Source organism: Westerdykella ornata, assembly GCF_010094085.1.
Source record: "Westerdykella ornata strain CBS 379.55 unplaced genomic scaffold EI97scaffold_13, whole genome shotgun sequence".
Taxonomy (NCBI): Eukaryota; Fungi; Ascomycota; class Dothideomycetes; order Pleosporales; family Sporormiaceae; genus Westerdykella; species Westerdykella ornata.
This window is the reverse complement of record NW_022986863.1, coordinates 462,703-485,945: the sequence shown is the minus strand read 5'-3', so window position 1 is coordinate 485,945 and position 23,243 is coordinate 462,703. Positions and strand designations below refer to the sequence as shown.

Sequence of the window (23,243 nt, the reverse complement as noted above, 5' to 3'; positions counted from 1 at the left end):
ATTCTGCTTGAGAAGGAGATGGTGAGGCAGAAAGAGGAGAAGAAGACGGAGAGAGCGGATCTTGCACGAATTCGGTGGCATCAACGAGAGTCAAGAGAGAGGAGAAGAGCCTACGTGAAGACATGTTGATTCACTGCAGCTCGAGGAGGAAGAACTGTGTTGGTAGAAAAGAGGATGTCGTTGGGCTGGCGATAACTGCAGTGAAGCCAAGTTATGGAGCGAGATTGACAAGTAAATAAGATTCGCTTCCGCCTTTGTTTGTCGTCTCGACTATTCCCACGGTAACCTCAGGCAACAACAATGTATCCAAACAACACAAAATCCGTCGGTGAAAGACGGTTACACATAGAAGACCGTCTTCAGGCGACCCGACGCACTTTAAGAACGAACGACGTCCCGCTAGAGGGGAAGCTAATACGTCATCCCTTCACCCCAGCACTGCCCGGCCCGCCCCCGCATCAAATCACACACACCACCAGAACACCATCAGACGGTGAGACCAAGGCCAATTCGGGGCAAATGACTGGCTCTAAGCAATCCATGGCACTTCATCCCACTTCCGGGCGTGCCTTGTGACACCCTTTAGAAACCCCCCAACTCCGTCGTGCGTCGTGATGGTGCTGAATGCGGGGAATCCTTGCCATGGCACGACATCCAATTTTCCACGAGCCGCACCAGGCGGTTGGAACTCCATACATTATGAATTAGTATAGTTAAGGAAATCTTCACCACCGATAATCGCAGACTAAGTAGTAGAGAAGTGGATCCATTGCATTTTCCGAAACGCCCCAAAGTCCTTCCTTTCCCAAGCCTGCAAAAAGCCAGAATCTCTCTAGGCGGGTATCTCGAAACCAAGCCAAACGCAAATCCCTATGATTCCCTGCCAATAAGAGAAACCTTGAATCGCAGGAGAATAAAGCCTTGGAAGAAGTTCCACTACTCTCCTGTAACATGGTCATGTCGGAAAAGTTGGTCGACGCCCAGCGCATCCGTAATAGCCAAGACAACCCCGTCCAGAAAGGAGGGATCCCAACACCACTCGCCTCGCGTGTCGGCATTCGTTCCGGAGGAGTACAGGAACTGTGAAATCGTATGGAACATGTCACACGGACGCACGCAACATGACGGAATCTTACTCGCTCTCCTCGTCACCCCGAGCCCCCTGCCACAACCTCACTTTGCGGGGGTATCAGGCACCTCCCATATATCGCTGTCCGCCTCTTTCTTGGCCTCTACACCCTGAGCATCATCCGACCCGGGTGAAGCTGCATTACTAGACGCAAAGGGTATCGTTCCCGTGGAGCTGGAGGTTGGCAAGTCTTGCCGCTGAGGAACCGGTGACATGGTATTCCCATCCGTACTCGGAGGCATCCATTGCAGGCTCTGCATCCCCTGATTGGCCAACCCTAGAGTAGGAGGAGCCGGAGCCGGTATGCTCCCATACGTCTGCGCCGTGTAGTTCACAAAGGTAGGCATCATGGATGGAGCCGGTGCAGGCGGCGTGTCTGGTCGTGGAGGAGTTATGGTGGGGGAAGCGGGCTTTATGGGAGCCATGAAAGATGGCTTAGGGAGCTGTTCCGGGCTGATGATCATCTCTCGTAGCTCTGTCGGCGGCTCGACAACATTCGGCGGCGAGCGACTCTCAACCTCTTCAGTTTTGTCAATCACGCCCACGGCCTGCTTAGGCAGCACAGGTTGAGGCTGCTCAAGGGTTGTGTCTAGTGCAGCCTCCACCTTGGGCGCGTGCGGAGGCGGCACAGAGACCGGCAGAGCTGGATCAGGGGTAGGAAGCGACGGTGCCGACTCATCGACGGGCGTCTGCGGCTTCGAGGCCTTCGTCGTCCGCCCGGTGCCCTTTCTGGTTGTTGACGGTGCAGGCTTCGTGGGCTTGGTGCGTGCAGCAGGTGCCTTGCGAGCCGGAGCTCTTGCTGCTGTGCTCGTCGTGCTCGTCTTCTTTGCACCTTCCAAAGCCTTCTGTTTCTCCCTTGCATCGTGCTCTTCTCTGGTCGGCATCCTCAAGGTAATACGCTTCAAGCCAGTGGAGAGCTTATCCACATCGTTTTCATTCTTCTCCTTTTCATCTGGCTTGGTCGTATAGTTCGACGGTACTCGAGGGACCGGCGGCGGATTCTTCGGTAGACGGGAAGGGCCCGTCGCGGGAGCCCTAGCTTTCTTCACCGTGATATGGCTCCCAACTTCATCGGGTTTGACGCTTGCTCGTCGCCCTCCCACATTAGAAGCACGGCTTACACTTCTCTCCCCATTGACAGAGGCTGTGCTCGAGGCAATGCTCATACGGCGTGAGGCTGAACGAGCAGGGGCCGGCTCCTCCGAAGCTGAAGGGAGAGCTGCCATTGTCCTTCGTCTATTGGCTTTTTCCTTGGCCGCCGTTCGACTTTTCGTCTCATCGTCGGACGCCGGATCTGCATACGACGTAGCCGGCTTCCTCCCACGGAGCTGGCGTCCAGAGGGGTCTACATGTACAGATGCAAGCACAGCTGCTGGCTTTTCTTTCTTGACTTTGGGTTCGGAGAGCTCCTCTGGCTTGCAGCTCCTCGTTTGACGATCGAATGGGATCAATAGTTTGCTCAACGCATGGGATGCCGTCGTCCAGTCAACGTCGGGAGGCGGAGGTGTGGGCACCCTCACTGAAGTGCTCGGAGCGAAGTTGCCAGAAATACTACGGTGGTACTTAACCGGGTCGGTGAGTTTGGCGGTGAAAGACTGGGTGGGGGACGAGTACATCGGTGGAGGACCGGACTTCAATTTCTTAGGTTTCGCAGCCGGTGGAGGGTTGACGAGATTCTCCAGCTCCGCCAACTGCGCGGGATGCCACCAACTCGGATCGTAGGAGCGTGCCTGCGCCTTGGCTGCCTCCTCAGCCCCTGGAGCCGCCTCCTCCTCGAGACTCAAGGCAAGTTTGCGCATATCGAATGCCAGATCACTTTGTGCAGATGGCTCTGACGACAATTGTCCATCGGTAAGTCCGCTCAGATGACTGAGAACACCGCTGGTCAGCGCCCTATCACTATAACCACCCTCCAGAACTGAGATGACTCTGCCCTCGACAGCCGTGCCCTCCTCTTCGGCCAAGCGGACTACATCCCGTGTGAACCGGGCGTAGAATTCCGTGGGCACCTTGACGCCATGTCGCTGCATCCCCTGCATCTCCCATTCACTGGCGTCGAAACCGGCAGACAGAAAGATGGCCGCTTTTGGCCGGGGGTGGTCTGGCATGCTCTTCAGACGCTGGGTGTGAGTTTTCAGATACTCCCTCGTCCGATCGAGCAGAACAAGGTAGCGGTCCTCGTACATCTTCCAGAACTCCTCAACACTCGTCCAACTTCGCATGTGGATGTTCCAGATCGTCTGATTATCCAAGTCCTCTAGACACAGACTAGCAGCTTGCCTCTTATCCTTCTCGCCGTTCTCGCACGGAAAGGATCTTGGGTCATGGAGGGAGAAGTACCCAATCGACCTCATGGGTGTCCGTCTCTTGTACGGTGCGTATGTATAACGGGGTGCATTCTGGAATTTCTCGTTCCTTTCCCATGCGATTGATTGTGAACCGTCTCCGTGGTGCAAATCAAAGTCGATAATGGCCGCGTGAGTGAGTCCATATTGTAGCATGGCATGCTCAATCCCAACATGAACGTTGTTAATCCAGCAGAACCCAGATGGGTGATCGTCGGAGCAGTGATGTCCAGGTGGCCGTATGCAGACGAATGCGCGTGACGGTCCCCTGCCGTTATCGGTTCCTTGGAAGACTGCATCCACGGCATCGAGTACACCGCCGAGCGCGCCTTGAAACGCATTCAAGGACTCAGAGCATAGATACAGGTCGCCATCGTGAAACTCTTGCTTGTTGGGAAGCCCCGGAGGATTTGGCTCTCTCGTTAACTCCCTTCCAGTGGTTGCTAGCTTCCGTGGCGCATCCGTACACATGCTTTTCAACTCCTCCATCCACTTGGTGCCATGCACATTTGTGACCACGGGAGAAGTAATATCGACGGCTCGTGAAGTCTTGCGAATCTTGAAGGGGATGCGCCGGCTCGGCTCGTGTGACGGATGCGGAGGGTTACTGCCATCACAATGCCGCTCCCCGAGGCGCACATAGGCGGTTGAAATACCAAGAACAGAGGCCAATATCCTCTCCGGTCTCTCCACAATCATGCTCAATGTTGCCTTGCTGGTCTTCGGGCGGGAAAAGCGATGACCAAAACATTGGTCTGCCAAAAGGACAATTGTTCCTGCCGATACATCACCGTCATGCATTTCTAGCTCTTTCTTAAAGTACTCTTCCGCGACATCGCAAGCGCGTAGCGGTGGTCTCTCTTCTTCCACCTGCCCCACAAGCTGGGCCTTCGCGGATTGTGCAGGCGATGGGATGTTGGGGTTGAGAGAGGATCGCCGCGAGGCAAGGGCGCGGGGAGTGGGTGGCATATCACCTCGAAGAGAGGAGCTTGAGGATTTGCGGCCCAAGACTGGAGTGGAGGAGCGGTTGTGGCCTGCGACGCTGGGGCTCCTGGGGCTCCTGGGGCTTCGGGGAGGGTGGTCGGGGGGAACACCAGGCGAGGTAGGCGATGATAGCGATCCTGCAGTTAGAAGAGGAGATTTAAGACCAGGCGATTGCGGGACAGGAACATTCGCGGCGGTATGCACGGAAAGTTGGTGCGGGGGCTTTGGGATAGGTCGCGCGTCGTTGTTTGTTGACTGTCGCGAAGCTTCGGGGGGCGCCTCCGGCTTGTCTGAATGAGATATCTCCATGTTTGCAGATGGGGGCCGCAAAGCGGCGCGTTAGAGTCTGTTGCCGTACTCCTAGAGAACAAATGTGGTGGGTGGACGTTGCGCGGTGTATCTACGAGTAGGAGGTAGACTAGGGGTGGAATGGAACGACGCGATGACGGCGGGCTTGGCGGACCAGTTCACAGGGCAACCGAAACAGGCATTGCCTCTTTCGTCCCAATTCCACAACATTGGGGATGTTGACTTCCACCTGGGCTAATAATTCAACTTGGTACCTAGGTAAACTTGCAGAAGGGGAATTCTAGAGCGAGAGGCAACGAATAGGTTGCTTCTTTCAAAAGCGGATATCAATGGATGCTGGATATCATACATCTACTGCTCTCTTGTACCCTGATGTCAATCGCTCAAGAGGTCCACCCCTACCCCTCGCAATGCCGTCACCGCCCACTCTGGGTATTTGCTCTTGTCAGCATAGAGCTTCGAAAAGAAATCTCTCAAAAATGCCGGGTATCTATCCTCCAGAATGGCCTCACGCACCCGCTTCATCAGGTTCAACTGGTAAAACACGTTATGCATCGTGAGGAGATGCGCTCCAGCCGTTTCCTTTGCCGTGACATGGTAGATGTACGCGCGTGTGATGCCCAAACCCCCTTCTTCTCGTGTCCGACAGCATATGCACTGGCAACCTTCCTCGATCGGGCCAAAGTCCTCGGAGTAGGCCGCGTTTCGCAGGTTCTTGACGCCTTGTGCTGTGATGGCATTGCCGAAACGCTATCCTCACATGAGCATGCAGTCACTAAGGGGTATGAAGCGACTTACCGCTGTTCGTGTCGGCCAGACGCAGTCGAACATGTCTGCTCCAAGCGCAACGGACACAACAAGATCTTCTGGATATCCCTGCTAACGTGAGATTGTGTAACTCCACCAAAATATTCTCACTTACAACCCCCATGACGTATCTAGGCTTGTTTTCCGGCAACAGCGACGTGCACGTGTCGACCACCTTGCAATATGAATCCTTCTCCTCGCCGCCCGACAAGCCTCCAATCGCAATGCCTGGAGTGTCCCGGGCGACCATTTCTGCAGTACATTTCCTCCTGAGATCCAAATCCAGACCTCCTTGTATGATGCAGAACAGATTCTGTTTTTCTGGATATTTATGCGCCTTGATGCAGCGGTCCAGCCACCGTACCGAGCGCTCCATCGCCTCTGTCATTCTGACCATGTCTGGGTGTGTCGTTGCAATCACATCGTCGAGCTGCATGATGATGTCGGAGCCGATGGAGTTCTGTAGCGATATCGAATGCTCGGGAGTGAGAAGCCTGCAGTACTTAGCCCGGGATCGGTGAGATGGCATCGCGAAGCGTACATAGGCGAGCCATCGTGCGGACTCAGAAAGCGAACACCTTCCTCAGTAACCTTTGCGAGTTTCAGAAGCGACACCATCTGGAAGCTGATCCTGGGGTCAGCCACGGGGCTTTCTTCGAGGAGGTTGGAGGGGTCACCCACCCACCACTATCTGCACCAGTCAGCATCCCTATCCAGTAAATGGCGGTTTTGGAAGGTCAAGCACCTGTGAGGATATTGTGTGGCCATGCCTGGAGTTTGTGTGCACCCCCTACGGCATCGAGCGTGGCCTGACCTGGCTTAAGGCCTCTCGAGAATGTCAGAATCGTAACAAGAACGGGCGCTTGAGGACGCTCACAAATGGTAGGTATTGTTGAGACATAGTCTGCATCCTGCCTCTTCCAATTGCTCTGGTGTGAGACCTTTCAGTGACGCCTGAGTCGCCACGGGCATGAAGATGGGAAGAGGAACAGGTCCATGCGGGAGGTGGAGTGTTGCGGCGCGGGCTTTCGTGACCTTGCACAGGTTAACGATGGCAGCACTCAGTTATATAATGTGCCTACTTACCGAACACTTGCCTAAGAGCTCTAAGCTCAAGGCGGAGGGCATTGGCACAGGCGCCATTATTGGTGTTGATGAGATTCTTGATCTCTGTTCATACTGGGACTTAGAGATGCTGTGGGGTTGGATTTTCGAGAATGGCCAACAGCGGTGCCTGGTTAGACTGTGGACCGTGCGTCTAGTGCCAGGTGGTCCCGTCTTCCAGAACTTCACTCTCTTGGCATTAACATATCCGAAAAGGGAATTCAGAATACAAGGAGTGCCGCAAATCGAGAGAGTTCGTTGTATATCAATGCTTTACAATAAGCGGCTAAGCTGTTGTCGACGGATATGCAGAGCAATACGTCAGTCGACCTTTCCTGCTTGTCACGCTGCTGGCTGTACTGGTCCCAGTCTGTGTTGACACCTTGTCCGGTGAGTGAATGGTTAACGCCGAATACGCATAATGCACGTAGTTAAGAGGCTATAGGAAATGGTCTTTTTCTTCCCCGCTCCTGGAAGAAGGTGTCATTCACCTTTGGACCTCTACCTTGCTATATCTCAAGCACAGAAACCTTCACCTACGGATTGCGCCAATCTCTGTAACGACTAGCCGGCCGCCTTCACAACCTGCTATACTGCTAGGTTCAAGTGACTGCCCTTTTAGGCAACAAGTCACCATTTCTCGTCAACCAAGCACATAGTGCCTTCCGCAGTATAAATGGATCTCCAACAGTACCTTGCATGTTCCCCTTCCGCTGACTTTTCACTCTTCGTTCTTCTCCATATCTTTCCGCATTGGTCGCTGTGGGATTTCCGGCATAGAATACGTACCCGTTGATCCCCCGTCCTGGCATTCCAGAAATGTTTCGTCGCGCTTTGCCTCCTTTCCCCCAATCTGCGCACAGGCACTACATGCCGCTGACGCTCATCGGCAGAGGAGGACACGGCCATGTGGTCCTCTGCCTTCCGAGGTCGGACACCCAGCTGCTTTCTGCGAACCCGAACCAAGCCGTTAGCGCCGGGCGGCGAAAGTTACGCAAGCGGGTTGTGGCTTTGAAGGTAATGGAAGAAGACCAGCAGAGCATCGAGCCAACTTGCGACCATTGGGCGTCAGATATACTGCGGCAGATGAGAAAGCTGGAGCAGGCAGTGCCGCCGGGAGTCGATTTTGCACCACTGAACACCTCCATCGGCACTGAGATCCTGGCGGCAAAGAAGATCCAGCAAGTAGGAAAGCAAACTGCGCACGTCCATCATAGACTCCCGATTATCACAGATGTGCATGTTGGGTGCGGGCCCTGGTGCTCCTGGTACAGTATGGAGTACGTCCCCGGTTGTAAACTCAGACAGCTGCTCTTGCATGACAAACCGCTGCCTGCTTGGCTCATAGCACATATATTCTTGGAAATTTTCCAGGGGCTGTGATGGATGCGGGAAGCAGGTCTAAGTCATGGCGACATTCATCCAAATAACGTAATGCTCTCACTCAATCCAAACAGCGACACCTTGAAGCTGGCGCTGATTGATTTTGGACGGAGTGCAGAATGGAGCTTGGAAAGAGGCCGTGAGGATTGCGTGCGAACAATTGCGCTAATTCGAGCACTGACAGAGGCGGGAAGAGAGACGCAGGTCGGCTTGGGGTTTGAAAGAGAGGACAGAGAGCCCGAGTTAGGCTATCTATGGGCGCGATGCAAAGGGGGTGCGAAACTGGAAAAGGACTGGACGGCGTGTGGGCGACCTGCGGTGGATTGGCAGAAACAATCCGGAGCACGAGAGACGGGTCTTTGTCTAGTGACCTTCGAAATGAGATTCAGCGGGGGAATAGAAGAAACTCAGAGTTGGAGACGTTGATGGAGAAAGGGGGTGAACGTGTTGAGTTGATCGATGAGATGTAGTGAGTGCAGGAACTATACCAAATAAGGCATATTGTTTTGCTTAGTCATCCCCGCCGCTCCATCTGAAATCTTCACGTCAAAAGTGTGACTTAGAAGTTCTAGGTCATCCCACTTTTTCGTCTTGAAGCAGCCGCCATCCGGAATGAAGAGTTACTGGAGGTCTCGATGCTTCCAAGCTCTGCAATGGAGAACTTCAGAACGGCGGGGCTTACCGTCTTGTCCGATTCATTCCCTATCACAGCCTCTCAAGTACAAGCAAATTGCAGAAACGGATGTCCGGCTGTAGAAGAATATACGACGTATCTTCTGTCTCAAATTCAAAATTGAACCACGTATGTTAGTGACAGGAAGCTGGTTATGAAGCAACTCAGGGATTAGATGGGAGAGGTCTACTGCGATTTTGCACGGCCAAATAAAGAACGCTCCGGAACCGAAGCCGCCAAAAGGAAGCGAATAAAAAGTCAATCGCAAGGTTCGTTATATTCTTACGCCCTAAAGCTGTTCAATTGGACATGGACAACAGCGATATGGAAAGAGTTCATGGAGGTGTCCAGTCGGATATGAAGAGACGGGGAGGCAGTAGGGAAAGGAGGACTGCTCCGTGGCACAGCAGAAATATCCCTGTTCAGCACAGTTCGCTCACGAACGAAGTCCGACGCAGAAAGTGTGATGCACCATAAGCATCACGATCCGGGGAGCGAACTGTTGCCCTAACGTCAATATTTGAGGAGATCATATGTATGACGGGATGCCGCCACTACCGACATGTCAGCTAGTGCAACCATGCCTCCATACGAAACTCCGAACACGTCAAGCGAGCATGGCGCTCACGAACAGCAGGCGGCTTTCAACCAGGCTCAGGGATAGCGGTAGAAGACCTGCACAATCTCAATCTCCCTTGGACTCCGACAATGGTAGTACTTACGTCTTGGTCCTCATGATCGGGTGTAGACCAAAGCTACCTGAAACTCCGTCTCATGTCATGCGAGGAACAAGGCCTGCAGTTGTCAATTCGGATACCTTGGGACTCCATCGCGGAGGCAGGGACGATCTAAAATTGATAATTCGCCAGAGGACGACGAGTCGGAAGAGCAATCCTGTAATCGGGGAGTTACTCTTTCTCAACTTCCTCGGTCCCAATTTCCCCACAACGAATCGGCATGAGTCGGCCGGGCGCAATCGCATCTTCGAACAAAGTAGCTGAACTCGTCCCTTGTTGTGGCACCGGATTGAGAAGATGACGTTACCCCACCCATTCAGCCATGTACAGGTACCACCTTCGGCGTCTCACCATAGTCGGACGCGCGGCCTTCTGTCGGACTATGATCATGGTAATCCACCTGTGCACTCCTCGGCCGCAAACTGCAATAGTATAGTTATGTCTATCGGCTTCTGGCTATGGCAATGGATCATTCGCTGTCCCACCACAACAACGACCGACCAGGGCCGAAGCACGAAACAACCAAAAGCATTTGCAGAGCATGCTCGTTTCACTGGCTACCCAATCATCAAAGCTCAGAGAGCATTCTTAGCCGTCCGATGTCCAATGCTTGCCCTCCTCTCTAGGCAATATCAAAATGAAGCTGAAGCAGGTTCAGCTCAGACGATGGGTTACTAGCTGGTCTCTTTTAATCTCTCCGAAGCTTGCTCATCGACTTACTCCCGTTCTGCGCCACTGTCTCCCCCCGTTGCTTGCCTGCTGTGGGAGCCGCAAGAAATCCTATTACAACATCTTGCGTATAGGAGGCTTTATAATGCCCATAACTCTAATCCATTGCTTGAGATTGACCTTGCAACCATGTGAGTTAGACTCTCGTTCTCGGTGGCGAGATGCAGCAATATATTAACCACTTCTGGCACGGCTGAGGAAATGGACTTCGTCGGATCCTACGGACCCAATACCCTGGCTTATTTGCAGGAGTTCCTGGTTCCAGGCACCAGAGAGATGCTGTGCGACCTTCGGGACATCCGCGTGCAGCTTTGATACATAGATATTCTTATCCGGCTAAATAAGCCTTTTGCGCACAGTTTGCGCGCGCCACGGACATCTCTCGCCTTATCGTATTTTACGAATCCGCTGTCCACTTTATCATATTCAGAAGTATGCATATCGAGATGTGACAGCACAACCTATGAAGCCACTGGGCTTCTATACTCGTCTTCTGTAGTATTCGTGTTACAGAACCCTTGCGGATTTCCACCGGCAATCGCCAACGACATATTATTTAACAGCCTGCCGCGAGACTTGGCGTCGTCGTTACACTAAGGCTTGAGGCTGATATTCCAATATGTCTCCGGCACGCTAAAAGCGGTTGAATTACAAAGGCGGTCGATCTACCGTGTCGACATTCTCGAACGTCGTCCAAAGAAGGTCTAAGAATAGTTCCGAGCCCAAGACGACATCGCCGATCACCCTTAGTATATTATTCCGCATGGCGGGATTTACAGGGGAAATCCTTCAAGCAGGGACTTGTCGATCATCTGCTCGAGTGGCAAGGTCTGTCGTCAGTATGGTACAAGTCTCATTGGGTGCGCTCCTGGACTTAGAGTTAAGCATAGACAAAACCTCCAAGTTTTTCTTTCACAGTTTAACTGTAGTACAAGCTCCTGATACCATATCACCAAATAGCTCGAGCCGAACCCGAGTACATCCTGCCGCTTCCTCGGGTCAGTTCTCATTCATTGCAGCGGATATAGCTGTGACACTTACCGGAAACAGAACCGAAGTATGTATCTGCAATATACACCGCGTATTCGAGTACCTGTGCTACGATGAGCCACCATCCGTGTTCCTGAACTTTTGAAAGTCCAACCCTGCAGGGCGTAGACCACTTTGGCACAGCGACCAATCATTGCAATTCCAAAGGCCTTCCAGTCGGTCAGCTCTTATCGTGCCACAGGCACAGGATTTCTCTAGGCGGTTGCCAGCCTCAAGCGATCGGAATCGCGGGCAGACATCAGTCGATGAACATGTACTCCGGCGCCACTACAAAGAATATGTACTTCTCGCAGCATCGTATTAATTTATTATTCTGGAGCTGGGCTTCTTGGGCCGTCTCTACTGCAGCAACAGAGGCTACTTGCGATGGTAAGCCGAAAATCTGGACTCGCAGCGGTGCCGTAGGCATACTCTCGTCCATGCAATGACAAGTATAAATCTTTAGGATTCTCGCCTTTTCAGCTCCATCACTCTTTCTACTTCATTCTTGCCTAAGGGCACATTGTCTTTATTACAGTCGTATTCGTCATTTCGGGCATTACATCATGAAGCTGTCCAGTCTTTCCCTTGGATATGCCCTCGTTGGGCTCGTTCCATCCGCCTTGGCCTATCCAGGCATGGGCGACACCATGGACGAGATGCGCCACATGAGCAAACAAGCCCGTCAAGAGTCCAAGCAACTCATCGGGGATCTAAAGACCCTCAAGGACTCCCAACTCACCACCATTGGCAAAGACATCAAAGCCATCCTCCTCGCCCAGGCGTCCGCCGAATCCTCCACCATCGACAGCTCCATACCTGCAGGGACAGTCGACAGTGCCGCATGCAAAGCCGACCTGTGCTGTGTCTGGAAATGGATAGCATACGAGATGACTGCCAAATTCAACGGCACATCGGGCCGCTGCACCAAGTTCGCTCGCGCCGCTGTACGCCTTGGTTTCCACGATGCCGGCGTCTGGAGCACATCGAGTAGCTACGGCGGAGCAGACGGGAGTATCCTTCTCACGAATGAGATTGACCGCTCGGAGAATGACGGCCTCGAGACTATCGCCGAGCAGACCAAGTCGTGGTATAACAAGTACAGCAAGTACGGAGTCAGCATGGCGGACCTGATCCAGTTCGGTGCGAACGTCGCCACCGTCGTGTGTCCCCTTGGTCCCAGGATCCGCACCTTTGTCGGCCGCAAAGACAATGCGAAGGCGGGGCCTACCGGTCTCCTCCCCGATGTCAATGACTCCGCCGACAAGATCATCAAGCTGTTCCAGGCTAAGACCATCGATCCGCACGACCTGGTTGCATTGGTTGGCGCGCACACAACCTCCCAGCAACATTTCGTTAATACGGCGCGTGATGGTGACCCACAGGACAGCACTCCTGGGGTGTGGGATGTGGCCTTTTATGGAGAAACACTGTCGACCTCGTCGCCGAAGAGGGTGTTCAAGTTCGCGAGTGATATAAAACTGTCGCAAGACTCAAGGGCAAAGAGCGAATGGGAGGCTTTTGTCAATGGACAGGGTCATTGGAATGCTGTTAGTTTCCATATACTCCCCCTCTGAAGAGTCTGAGCTGATAATCGAACCTAGGACTATGCGCAAGCGTATACGCGTCTCTCACTCCTTGGAGTGAATAATATCAATGACCTCAAGGAATGTACAAAGGTGCTTCCTCCTGCGAGGAGGACCTTCAAGAACGAGGACCAAGTCATCCTTGACAGATGGTTGAATGGCGAGTTCAACCAACTGAATAATATGGTGGATGATGCGATTATGCTGAGTGGTGTGATCACTACGCCGCCCTGAAGGACTAGATCTTCTTTTCGATTCATGTGGCGCTTGTTGAAGATGGTATAGTATTTGTTGGGAAAGGAAAAGGGGTCATTTGAATTTACAACACATCAATATATCGTGCTCGTCAACATGCGAGATATATAATCTGATTATCCTGAGTTGTCGTACCTAAAGATCAGCAATAAGCGGTAGTTAAGACCTTTCATGATTTTTTATGCTTGAAATTGTAGACCGCATACCAAGGCGTAGGGGGACCATAGACCTTAGGACTTTTATGGTTTAAGCGTCTTCCCTATCCGACCCCATCGTCTTATGTGGAGGCATCCAACGAGAACTTTTCTTATTGGCATAGTCCTTGGTTCGATTGCAAAGGAGGTACTGTAAAGTTCCCGATACAAGTCCGGCCGAGGTGCTGCTGGCCGTCCTCCTCGAGTTGCTTTTGCTTCTGCTGGCGTGGCCGGAGTGCCACATTCAGACGTGCTGCGGCTTTTACGTCTATCCAAACACCGAGCTGCAATTCCTCTGTAGGTGGAATTACTTACCCAGTGCAAGCGAATTGACTACACCTTAATAAACTCAATAATTCTACAGGCGGAGTTTCGTTTTAGAACTTACTACCGTATACGTATATAGAGGTGCGCTACGAAGCTAATTGCAAGACTTACCATATTGTTGCGCGTGCTAGCTGTTTAATTGGATGTGGAAAACAGAAGTATAGAGGAAGTGGAGGGGGTGTTCAGTTGCATGTGGAAAGGAGCAGTGCACCTGTAAACTTGATCTCACGCAGCCAGTCGCTGAAAGTCCAGTCCCGTTGTGGAGAATCACGAAGGAAAAATAAAAATGAGGGCTCCTCGGTGATCCCCTTGGCCAGCAGATCTATGGCGTGTCTGGAGACGCAGCGGTTGGTGCGAGCATCATACCCCAGGACAGCTACGATGCGCAATGCTGTTCCTGCTCCAAGGCGGCTCCCGGGGGGCAATTCCAGATCCCCCCGAAATGCAATAAAAAGCCGTTCGGCGTAAGTCTCTCCTTGGGTAATGTAGCAGTCCTAGTTGTGGTCCACGTACAACGCCTCTGGATCGATCTCGTCTGGTTTCTCGAGAACGCTCCGCTCTTTCAAATTATGGTACCATTTCTGGGAAGGAGACGTGTGATGGGAATACAGAGCGCACAGCGGGACACACCCAGAAAGCAAGGTTGGGTGCCGCTCGGTGTACGCTTGTCCTTCGGTGATGTAGCGCTCCAATGAAGGGGAAGGGAGGGCCTAAAGGGGGATGGGGAGCCACGATGCCGGAGGCTTCAACTCGGTGGGTTGTAGCCATTGATAAAGCCTTCGGAACGAAGCCATTGCCGGAACAACTCGAGAATCAATGTCTTATGGACGGGTACTGATTAGCATTGATCGGAGCATGCGCGACGAGCTTCAGACGTGTGCGACCATGCGAACAGTCTAGAAAAAAGCCTCTCCAGTAGGCTTCAACAGGGGCCCCTCGAAGAAGGATTTCTCGACAACGAAGCATGCAGGGAATGTTGAAAGCCTGTTTATTTGACGTCGCAGATGCAGCTTCCTTCGGATAGACAATGATCTGGCTACCTCGAGCTCCAATCAGAGAGTCGGCCTCACAGGTTTCGCAATCGCCCTCGTGCGCTGAGATGCTCTCAACATTGCCGATACCATCACAATCATCGTGGTATCTCGGAGGTATTGTCCTTCGCACATCTGCGGTCTCTCAGGTGGAGTCGTGAGCGGATAGGGAAGGGGAGCAAGCCACTGGGGGATGATGTGCCAAGCCTGAGTCGTCCCCTGTGCCTTCACTCGCAGCTTCCCCCGCTTCTGACCGACCACACACACACACAACTCCTCGACAGACGACATTCATACGAACACCACAACGGCCAGCTTGTCGACAAAGCAGCGAATTGGGCTGTACGCACCAGATCGATCGTCATTGCTCCGTTCTGTCTCGAGGCGAGCGGACGCGCTACTCGAAGCTCAACACCATGAGACCTTTGAAGGAGATGGCCGTCCTGAGAAGAACACTCGACACCGCCCTCGAAAAACGGCGACTCGGTCTCTCAGCTAGCTAGCGCCATGCGGTCGGTCTTACGATCTCACATGCCACATGCTTTCTAGCACCGGAGGAAGATCTTGAGAGGTCCTGCGATCGCCTGTCGAGATTTGTGTAGCTCACGGCGAAACAACATGATCCTGCCTGGATGGAGGACCACGAGAATCGGGGAGAGCGAGCGCCTGCCCAGAACGCTAAGTAGCTTTCAAGTCAAAGAGAAGCTCCTCCAGTTCTTCACAGCTCCAGGTAAGCCATCGTCGTCCATCCTCATGGGTAAACCTTCGCTGAAGCTGTCATGGCTGACTCAGGCACTGCAGCGGCATTGATCGATCGGACTCATACGGCGGGACACGACGCATCTTCTGCAAGCCTGTGTCCGGAATGAATGCTACCGCTCCCGACACCGCCGGCTGGACTCGATTCGACCCTCTCTTCGTACCCAAAAGTTGTTGCCAAGACCAGATTCGGGACGAAAGCTATTACAGCCCCAACCCCTCAGGAGCTATGACATACGGCTGGATATTGGATATAGGATGTAGCCGTCCAGAGGCTATACCTCTCCAAGGCAGGCTGAGGGTGTTGATAAATCCTCGAATCTTTGACAGCGGGGGCCGGGTATGACTAAGGGCAAGAGCCTGGTCCCACGAAATGCTAGCGTTTCGGATATCTTCCAGACTTGCAGAAAGAGTCGGGTATGCCACCGTTTTCCTGGACTGTATTTACTTTTTCCTTTTGTCTTCTTCTGGTCTTTTCTTACCGTCTTTCCAAGTCCGCTTCCTGATTCGCTTGGGTCATCTTTGTTTCATTTCTTCCCAATTTCCTCCTTCACGGCTTTCCCCGCATCTTTTCTGATCTTCGCGCAAAGGTTATCGTCATTTCCTATTTACCATTTCAAGGCGATCCACGTCGAATCGCCTTTCTATCTCTCTGAGCCATCTAGGAACCTGGATGCCGGTTAGAGCTGGTTTGAGATCCCAACTAGCCTCCCTCCAAAGATCTCAAAATGCCGGACAAGGCGTATCGTGGGCTTTTGAACAGTTCATTCGGCTACTGCCGTCGCTATACTTCCCAAGGATATCTGATTCCGCCTCTTACCAAGATACTCCATCCGGATCTCCAACCAGGACCTCAAAGCCGACAATGATCATTACCATCTCGAGGAGACCTGAGCGAACTCATACCTATATATATATATATATATATATATATATATGTTAGCCGACTTCCGCCAAAGGAGTACATAAACCGCAGGCCGTTCCCCAAGGCGGATGTCAGATTAGATGCAAGTGTTACGTCTGCACTGGAACCGACAAGCAAGCCGGAGACCAGCTGTGGTTTCCTTGCGAGGGCAAGCTCTCTTGCCACATCATCACGCAACGCCGAAGGGATCCAGGGGGGAGTAGAAAGACATACCTCAGAACCTTTCATCAACACCTTCATTGGCATCGCCCGGCAGTTCCGCTCCTCTCTCGGCCTCACTGGCTCTCCGACTTCTCTGGATTCCTAATGTCAGCGTGTGCTCGCGATGAAAACCGGCAGATTGGTTCCAACGCTGGAATGCGGCAATTCATGGAGAGAGTATACGCACCTCGGCGGCGTCTGCCTTCGCAAGCTCCCGCTGCACAACCTTGACCCTGTCCCTTGCCAGGTCGACGCACCTCTGGAGATGCTGCTCGAGAGTTGCTTCACTCAGCGAGCTCACTTGCCTCCACCAATCCGCTCCGTTTGCGAACCCTTGGATCCACTCGCTGTACGCGAGACGAAATGCTCCTGAATATCTGCCCCATTTACTTATCAACCCATGTGTGATACCTGTGGGCGGCCCCACCCACCACCGAGGCCCTGTTCGCTCGTTGGGCTTGGCGACAAAGTCCTTTTTGTACTTTTCCCAGGCGTACACACGCGCGGAACTGTGTCCGTATTGTGCTCCTGTGAGGTCGAGGATGAAGATCTTCCCTGTTCCCAGGGTGATTCGAATCACGGAATGGACGATGTTCTGGAAGGGGCGATTGCGCTCATGGATGATGGCGAAATTCGGCCGTGGGTAGACGGTCAGCCACTCTACATTTGCGGAGGAGTCGACTATACTTGTCAATGCTGGATCTCCACCTTGCTGCGTCGGTTACTCACGAGAGGTCACGACTCTGAACACCAATACGAGCAGGCAAAAGGTGGCCTTCTCACAGCGGAGCCCGTCCTTCAGGCCACGCCGTACCGCTTTGGGTAGGGGCTCGGCGTGCTGCTGCTCCTCGCTCTGCCGTGGGCCTGCCACGAGGTAGACAGGATGGTCGTAGGCCTGTAGCGGGTTGCCGTAATCCTCCTCCTCGCGGGCTGCACACAGAGCTTCTTCACGCTCTCTCTCCGTGACCATGGTCGTTTGCCATACAAAGTCCTCGTCGAGTCTTTCAGCGGTGATGGGGTCGTCCTCGTCTCTCACGAGACGCCACAGCAGCCGGGCCAGCTTGCCAACGGCTTGCAAAGTGCTTTCAGGGATTGGAGCGCTCATGGTTGCTGGCGTCGAAGTGCTGTTTGGGTGCTTGATTCGGTGGTGATGCGAGCGGCTTCAGTGGTGTTTGTGGGAGGGAGGAAGTCCCGCCAAGAGATTGCCATTATACCCCGGCGCTGCAACCACCACCACGGAGCGCTATGCAACGGGGATGGGTCTTCTGCTGCCAATTGATGGCAATAACAGGCCCAGAGACGATTTGCCGTTCAGTATCCTCGTGAAGAGAAGGTGTCATAGCCAGGGCGCTCAAACGCGGCGCTTCGCATTAGCAGCACGCATCAGTTTCCACCCTAAGACAGTGGTGCGAAGAATGCAGCAGAAACTTCTAACGGGTTGGGGATGAGGAGGAAGAGGCAATCTCACCTGATTGATTTGTCTACACGAGGGAGTTGCTCTGCAAGTCCCATGGGGCATCATCCGAGGGTACAACTTCTGTCTCGATCCTAGGCCCTGCACCATCATTGCGGATATCTACCCCTCCGGCTGTGCTGTCCAAAAAGCCTGTGAGCCTGGGAGCGCTCATGCTACCCTTATGAATTCCTAGCGTAGTGCACCTTCCAGCCACTCTACGTTGCAATCATGCGGAGTGCGCGTGTCTATAACAATATCTGCCACATTAGCAGTCGACCCGTGCATTTCAGGCTTCACCAACTGCGTTTCCCGCGATATGGTCATCCTCTTCAGTCGCTTTCGCTTTGGTCTAGAAGTATCAGGGATCATTGGGCATCCAACAGTGCTGATCCCCGTTGAGAGCGCATGTTTGACACTTCCCGGCGGGTAGCTGGAAGAACATCATCATTATTCCCACCCCATCTGCTTTTTGGGGGCTTTCCCAATATACCGAGCCTCCTATTTTGAAGAAGGGGAGCGGCACCCTTGATGAGCGGTTTGGGGGCGGTGGAGCGGCAAGGGGTATGCGGACGGTCGATGGCTTTCATAAACGCTGCGGATGTAAGCCTTGATCATGTCTCATATTGAACCTTTCCATGCATCATCTTGTCTTGAACAACGCTGGCTGATTGTTTGCTCTGGAAGATAGCAAAGTGGTGGAGCAAACACCGGCCATCTATCCCCACCACCGTCAGATCCAGCCGAAGAGCAGCTGTTTTCCTTCGCAAAGCTTGGCTGCAGCCGGATCATGTGTCTTTGACACGTTTCTACGTGTTGGACGGCTCCTAGTGCAGGGGGGACCGCAAACCAGCTGGGCGAATACAGGCGGCTTGTTCAACATGTAGATTTGGCCATCAAAGTTGGGCTCGTGGGGCTTGGTTGGTTATACGAGGCGTGGGAGAGGTGAATTTGATATGCAAGCTGCCTTAGTTGCATTTCGGTGTCGTGATCCAGGTCTTGGGAGGATGGTAGAGGCGGAGCCGGGGCTTCATCCTGCCCGTGTACTTCTTGTATCAAACAGCCGTGCATCCTCAAGGGGCTTGTGGTCGAAGTAGCGTGGTAACGGGGTGTGATGGTGTGCGGCGGCGTGGGACGGAGTCGGCACTATGAGTGTTAGCGTGTTGAAGTCAAAGCCCTGTGCTGTGAACGGAAAGAGATATGATTGGGAATCAAGGGCTTAAAAGAGATATTTGAGGAACGCATGGGCGCGGAGTGGTGGTGTAGTCATGATGAGGGAGAAAGAAAGGCCGTGGTTCTTGCTGTGGAATCTGGTCACGTGAGAGATGTAGAAGCAGAAGTGTTGGATGACAAGATTGATTTTCTCTCCCTACAGGCGTGGCTGGGACGGAAAATAAAAGCAGAACATGTGGCTCCCTGGCAGCACCTCAAATCCTCGACGCTAAAAAGGCGAACACATCGGTATGGGCGATGTTCTCAATCCCCTCTTTCAGTTCGGCCAACACATCGCCTCCACCCCACGAATCCCAGTCATAGTCCAGGAGCAATTTGTGGATGTGTTTCCAGTACTCCACCTCCTCCAAATAAAGGTGGCCGATCCGCTCGAGATCCTTGTCGAATACGATCTTCCTCTTTGCCGGCTCCAATGGGCCATATTCCGTGGGGATGGACAGCTTTTCAGGAGGCCTCTTATTTTGCTTGCTCAGCTTGACATACGAGCCGCAGTACTCTGCTATGGGGAGCAGCCAATCCTCCTTCGACCATCCAAATTGTTCCAGCGTCAGATCGAGAACGTAAATCATGCCGTCCTCCTTGTTTGTGATCGTGATGACGGTGTGCTGGGGTTTGTGTCCGTCAAACCGAAACCGAGTCTTTGCCCGGAAGTTCATGTTCCCGAACTCAAACCTGGATCCGTCGAGAGTCCTTCTTAGGACCTCGGTCAGCATGAAGCCAGTTATACTGCAGCGGTTCCACACCATCAGCGCTTCCACGAGGTATTCCGGTGTGTCGGCGGGGAGGCGGGAATTGCTCCACGGATAGTAATCGTTCAAATCGCGATGCAACACGTAATACTGGATATCTTCCGACGGGCCGGTCGTGGGAATGATGGTCAGTCTCGGTGCCGGTTGCATTTTCGTGATGTATCGCCATAGGGCACGAATCTGCTCGAGCTTGTCCTTGATCTCCATTATGGCGGGAGAAAAGACACATGGTCCTGTGGTATTTCGGGGAGTCATTGCCCTTGAAATGATCGAGGAGATAAATGTCGGTATGTCGGTTTTCAAAGGGGAGGGTGTGGGCGTGGAGGTTGGGAGACGTTGCAGATGGCGAGCCCAAATGAGGCCTCTGTCAACTCCCCTTTCACCGTCACTCCGGAGTCCCTTCGACATCAACGGCTCAACCAATCAGCAATCTGCTGGAAGATAAGGTCTCCATTACTATCTTCGCTTCATTCTCTCAGCTATTATCGTACATCGACATCTCCGTTCTACCCTCCCCTCCCTCCAGTCATACATTCGCTCAACCCTTCGAATCCTCCTCCTCCTCTACCTGTTCCGGGGCCTTGTGGCAACTCAATGCCCGAAACTTCGTCTCCTCAATCTCCTTGAAGAGTTGTTCCTTGGCTTCTCTCTGTTTTTGCAGATTCAGCCCCGCATAGTCGTATATGATCGACTTGATGCCCTGCCAGAATGTGGTATCAGGGCCTTCGCCCCGGGATCGCATCCGCTCTTGCCATTCTCGCAGATGCGTCTCCGTGCGGATCGTATGTCTCCCCGCAATATACTTCGCCCTGTAGTTCTTGAACGGCAAGAGCCACTCGTCTTCCTGGTTCCACCCCAGCTGCAGCTGCGTCGGGTCGAAGACGAAGTGGTTGCCGTCCTTGTCGGTGATGAGGAGGACGCTGTGGATGTAGAGGTGGTCCATCTCTCGATTGGCCCACATGAAGCCCACGTTCAAGCGTGGGTCGAGATCCATCATCTTTACCGTCCTTCCCGTCCCTGCGGCGGCGAAGGCGCGGTCGAGGGCGGGAAGCAGGACTGCTTGAGATGTGATGCACATGCACCACATGCTGGCCGCCTTCGTGACATGGTCGGGCAGCTGGTCGAGGAGGGGAAACCCGCCATCCTCCCATGGTGTAAACTGAAGTGGGAGCCGCTCTTGGAGGACATATACCTCAATGTTGCGGTAATGGTCGTGGCAGTCGGCTCCCGTGGTTACCTCGTAGCTGCCGACTTGTACCCGGGGATGATGCTTTACGGCATACCTGAAGGCGTTGTAGAGAGGGAAGAGCTGCACTTTGAGCTCGAGGTATGATATATGCTTCTCCAGCTGCTCCTCGGTGACGGCGAACTCTCTAAGCCCAGCAACTATCATGTCCTCTATGTTACCGTTGAGCTCATAGAGCTGCAACTCGAGCCGATCTGCGCGATCGTTGAGGGTAGTGGGAAGAGCCATTGTAGCGGGAGGTGGAGTTGTGAGGATTGAGGCAGAGAGGAGGAGGGATGGAGTGGTTCGGAGTGGGCGGCTGGTAGGTCAGGCAGCGACAAACGGGAATGAGGTCGATCGTATGGGATGTCAACTGCTGTTTGCAAGGAGGTAGAGGGCGTGTAGGGTCGGTGACTGACTTCCACGCAATGGGGAGCATTGTCGCTGGACCCTTTACCTACGGTCACGTGCAACATTGGAGCAGAAACGGAGAACGATCAGAAAAGAGCTTCACCTGTTGCTATTGCATGGGAAGCATACAGGACGCACGGCATTATTGCTCGGAACCCCTCTATCATACACGAATATCTCTGCCTTCAGGAGCCGCCATCCATCACTCAGTCTCCGTGTTTCAAATGATTCGGATCCAAACTGCCTTCCCAAGCCGTCCTCACCCTCTCAGCCATCATCAGCGCTAGTTAGGCTCGTCGTACCAACTTCTCTGGCGCATCGACGTCTCCGATATCTGCTCAATCCTCCTCAGCACAAGGGGATGTTCCCTCTCCCTCTCCTCCTCGCTCATTGCGGCGAACTCACGCATCAACCGGCGTACGTCTCTTGTGAAGATATGGTGAGGGTCACTGCCTACATGTTCAGTTACCCGCTTGGAAGCCGTAGCTTTGTCAACGGGGCGAGATCCCTGCGTGTACTCCTCCACGTATCTATCCTCCTCCATCAGCCAGTCCTCAGTGCTTGCCCACCCCAACTGCTCCAAGGTTAGATCAAAAATGAACCTGAAGCCGTTCTCATCCACGAGCCGCAATACGCTATGCCAGCATAGATGACTGTCTCCCTCCCACCTGAACCCAACCGCGAGACGAGGATCGAAGTCCGCCAGTTCGCATCGAACCCCGGAACCCTTGAACTCCTCCTCCAGCGGGGAGAAGAGCATGTATTGAGCTGCGACGCAGCTATTCCACTTTATGGCGGCTTGGCGGAGGTCGTACGACATGTACGCTGGAAGGCCGCTGCTCACCCAGGGCTGCCAGTCGGTCGGAGACGCCTCTATCAACTCGAATATGGCGTAAGGGTATCGCTTGGAGTCAATGCGTTTGCATCTGGCTATGGCGTGCCGGGGGACCCATTCGGCCGACTTGTCGAAGAGTTCGCGATACGGCCATAACCGTTTCTTGAGGCGCAGTAGAGCCAGACGCTGCCGCAGTGCGGCGAGCTTGTCAACCTGGGCTGTCTCCATCTTCTTCAGGGAACGGTCGAGAAGGCGGGCTGTTGGCGGCGGGGCGTGAGGGCGAAAGCGGACTGCAAGTGGTGATGGGGAAAGTGGTTCAAGAGCAGGTTGTGTGGGCCAAATTCATGCACCAAATGAGACGAAGACGAAGAAGCGGATTTGAGTGCAATAGACGTGTGTGTGCATGGAGGTTGGGGGACCGTTTGATCATGGGCATCCGCTTTCACCGATGTACCCCGTACCTCAACACCAAGCCAACCTCTCCGGTCTCGCTCCCTGCTGCTCTTCGATGTGGATGCATTAGATGAGACAAATTTCGGATATCGAGACCGCTCCCTGCGGATCGAGCGTGGTTATGGCCACTTTTACACAAACTTTGCATTCTAGAGGGGCGCTACAGTCCACGACAAAGCGTCGAGACAAGACAGAAGGAAAACCCACCTTACCCGCCCGCTCTCCTCCATATCGCCATCATTCAGGCTGCTGCGCTTCTTGGTAATTTCCTAAACAACCGGCCCAGTTCTTCGACAACGGCAAGCCTCTCGTTGGCGCCAAACTGGCGCTAAGACCACACAGTCGTGTCGCTGGAAGTAATACTACTTTGTGCTATT

The 23,243-nt window shown here is 53.4% G+C and overlaps 10 protein-coding genes across 10 annotated transcripts; 4 read left to right on the top strand and 6 right to left on the bottom strand.

Moving 5' to 3' along the window:
* Nucleotides 1-1,173: 1,173 nt before the first annotated feature.
* EI97DRAFT_345987 (Arginase/deacetylase) lies at nt 1,174-4,338 on the bottom strand (the record flags this gene model as incomplete). Its single annotated transcript, XM_033794781.1, has 1 exon — nt 1,174-4,338. A coding segment is annotated over one exon (3,165 nt), but the record flags the coding sequence as incomplete, so codon positions are not given.
* A 732-nt stretch (nt 4,339-5,070) lies between these two features.
* EI97DRAFT_400026 (queuine tRNA-ribosyltransferase) lies at nt 5,071-6,717 on the bottom strand (the record flags this gene model as incomplete). Its single annotated transcript, XM_033796427.1, has 8 exons — nt 5,071-5,517; nt 5,566-5,643; nt 5,690-6,068; nt 6,116-6,199; nt 6,256-6,265; nt 6,320-6,402; nt 6,452-6,609; nt 6,661-6,717. The coding sequence occupies 8 exons, from the start codon at nt 6,715-6,717 to the stop codon at nt 5,143-5,145; spliced, it is 1,224 nt and encodes a 407-aa protein (XP_033653250.1). The 3' UTR covers nt 5,071-5,142.
* Nucleotides 6,718-7,138: 421 nt separating this feature from the next.
* EI97DRAFT_434120 (uncharacterized protein) lies at nt 7,139-8,513 on the top strand. Its single transcript, XM_033798541.1, has one exon. The coding sequence runs from the start codon at nt 7,498-7,500 to the stop codon at nt 8,059-8,061; it is 564 nt and encodes a 187-aa protein (XP_033653249.1). The 5' UTR covers nt 7,139-7,497; the 3' UTR covers nt 8,062-8,513.
* A 668-nt stretch (nt 8,514-9,181) lies between these two features.
* On the top strand, nt 9,182-9,922 carry EI97DRAFT_70113 (uncharacterized protein). Its single transcript, XM_033803015.1, has one exon. The coding sequence runs from the start codon at nt 9,268-9,270 to the stop codon at nt 9,733-9,735; it is 468 nt and encodes a 155-aa protein (XP_033653248.1). The 5' UTR covers nt 9,182-9,267; the 3' UTR covers nt 9,736-9,922.
* On the top strand, nt 9,923-10,409 carry EI97DRAFT_70114 (uncharacterized protein). The gene has a single exon (XM_033803016.1). It carries the CDS (start codon nt 10,109-10,111, stop codon nt 10,376-10,378), a length of 270 nt encoding a protein of 89 aa, XP_033653247.1. The 5' UTR covers nt 9,923-10,108; the 3' UTR covers nt 10,379-10,409.
* Nucleotides 10,410-11,879: 1,470 nt separating this feature from the next.
* EI97DRAFT_459167 (heme peroxidase) lies at nt 11,880-13,049 on the top strand (the record flags this gene model as incomplete). Its single annotated transcript, XM_033800978.1, has 2 exons — nt 11,880-12,779; nt 12,834-13,049. The coding sequence occupies 2 exons, from the start codon at nt 11,880-11,882 to the stop codon at nt 13,047-13,049; spliced, it is 1,116 nt and encodes a 371-aa protein (XP_033653246.1).
* Nucleotides 13,050-16,520: 3,471 nt separating this feature from the next.
* EI97DRAFT_459166 (uncharacterized protein) lies at nt 16,521-17,612 on the bottom strand (the record flags this gene model as incomplete). The annotated part of the gene is made up of 3 exons (XM_033800977.1): nt 16,521-16,601; nt 16,695-17,188; nt 17,237-17,612. The coding sequence occupies 3 exons, from the start codon at nt 17,610-17,612 to the stop codon at nt 16,521-16,523; spliced, it is 951 nt and encodes a 316-aa protein (XP_033653245.1).
* A 1,399-nt stretch (nt 17,613-19,011) lies between these two features.
* EI97DRAFT_70031 (uncharacterized protein) lies at nt 19,012-20,528 on the bottom strand. The gene has a single exon (XM_033803014.1). The coding sequence runs from the start codon at nt 20,348-20,350 to the stop codon at nt 19,388-19,390; it is 963 nt and encodes a 320-aa protein (XP_033653244.1). The 5' UTR covers nt 20,351-20,528; the 3' UTR covers nt 19,012-19,387.
* Nucleotides 20,435-21,639, bottom strand: EI97DRAFT_69996 (uncharacterized protein). Its single transcript, XM_033803013.1, has one exon. It carries the CDS (start codon nt 21,414-21,416, stop codon nt 20,481-20,483), a length of 936 nt encoding a protein of 311 aa, XP_033653243.1. The 5' UTR covers nt 21,417-21,639; the 3' UTR covers nt 20,435-20,480.
* On the bottom strand, nt 21,569-22,789 carry EI97DRAFT_69959 (uncharacterized protein). Its single transcript, XM_033803012.1, has one exon. It carries the CDS (start codon nt 22,639-22,641, stop codon nt 21,862-21,864), a length of 780 nt encoding a protein of 259 aa, XP_033653242.1. The 5' UTR covers nt 22,642-22,789; the 3' UTR covers nt 21,569-21,861.
* Between the last annotated feature and the right edge of the window lie 454 nt (nt 22,790-23,243).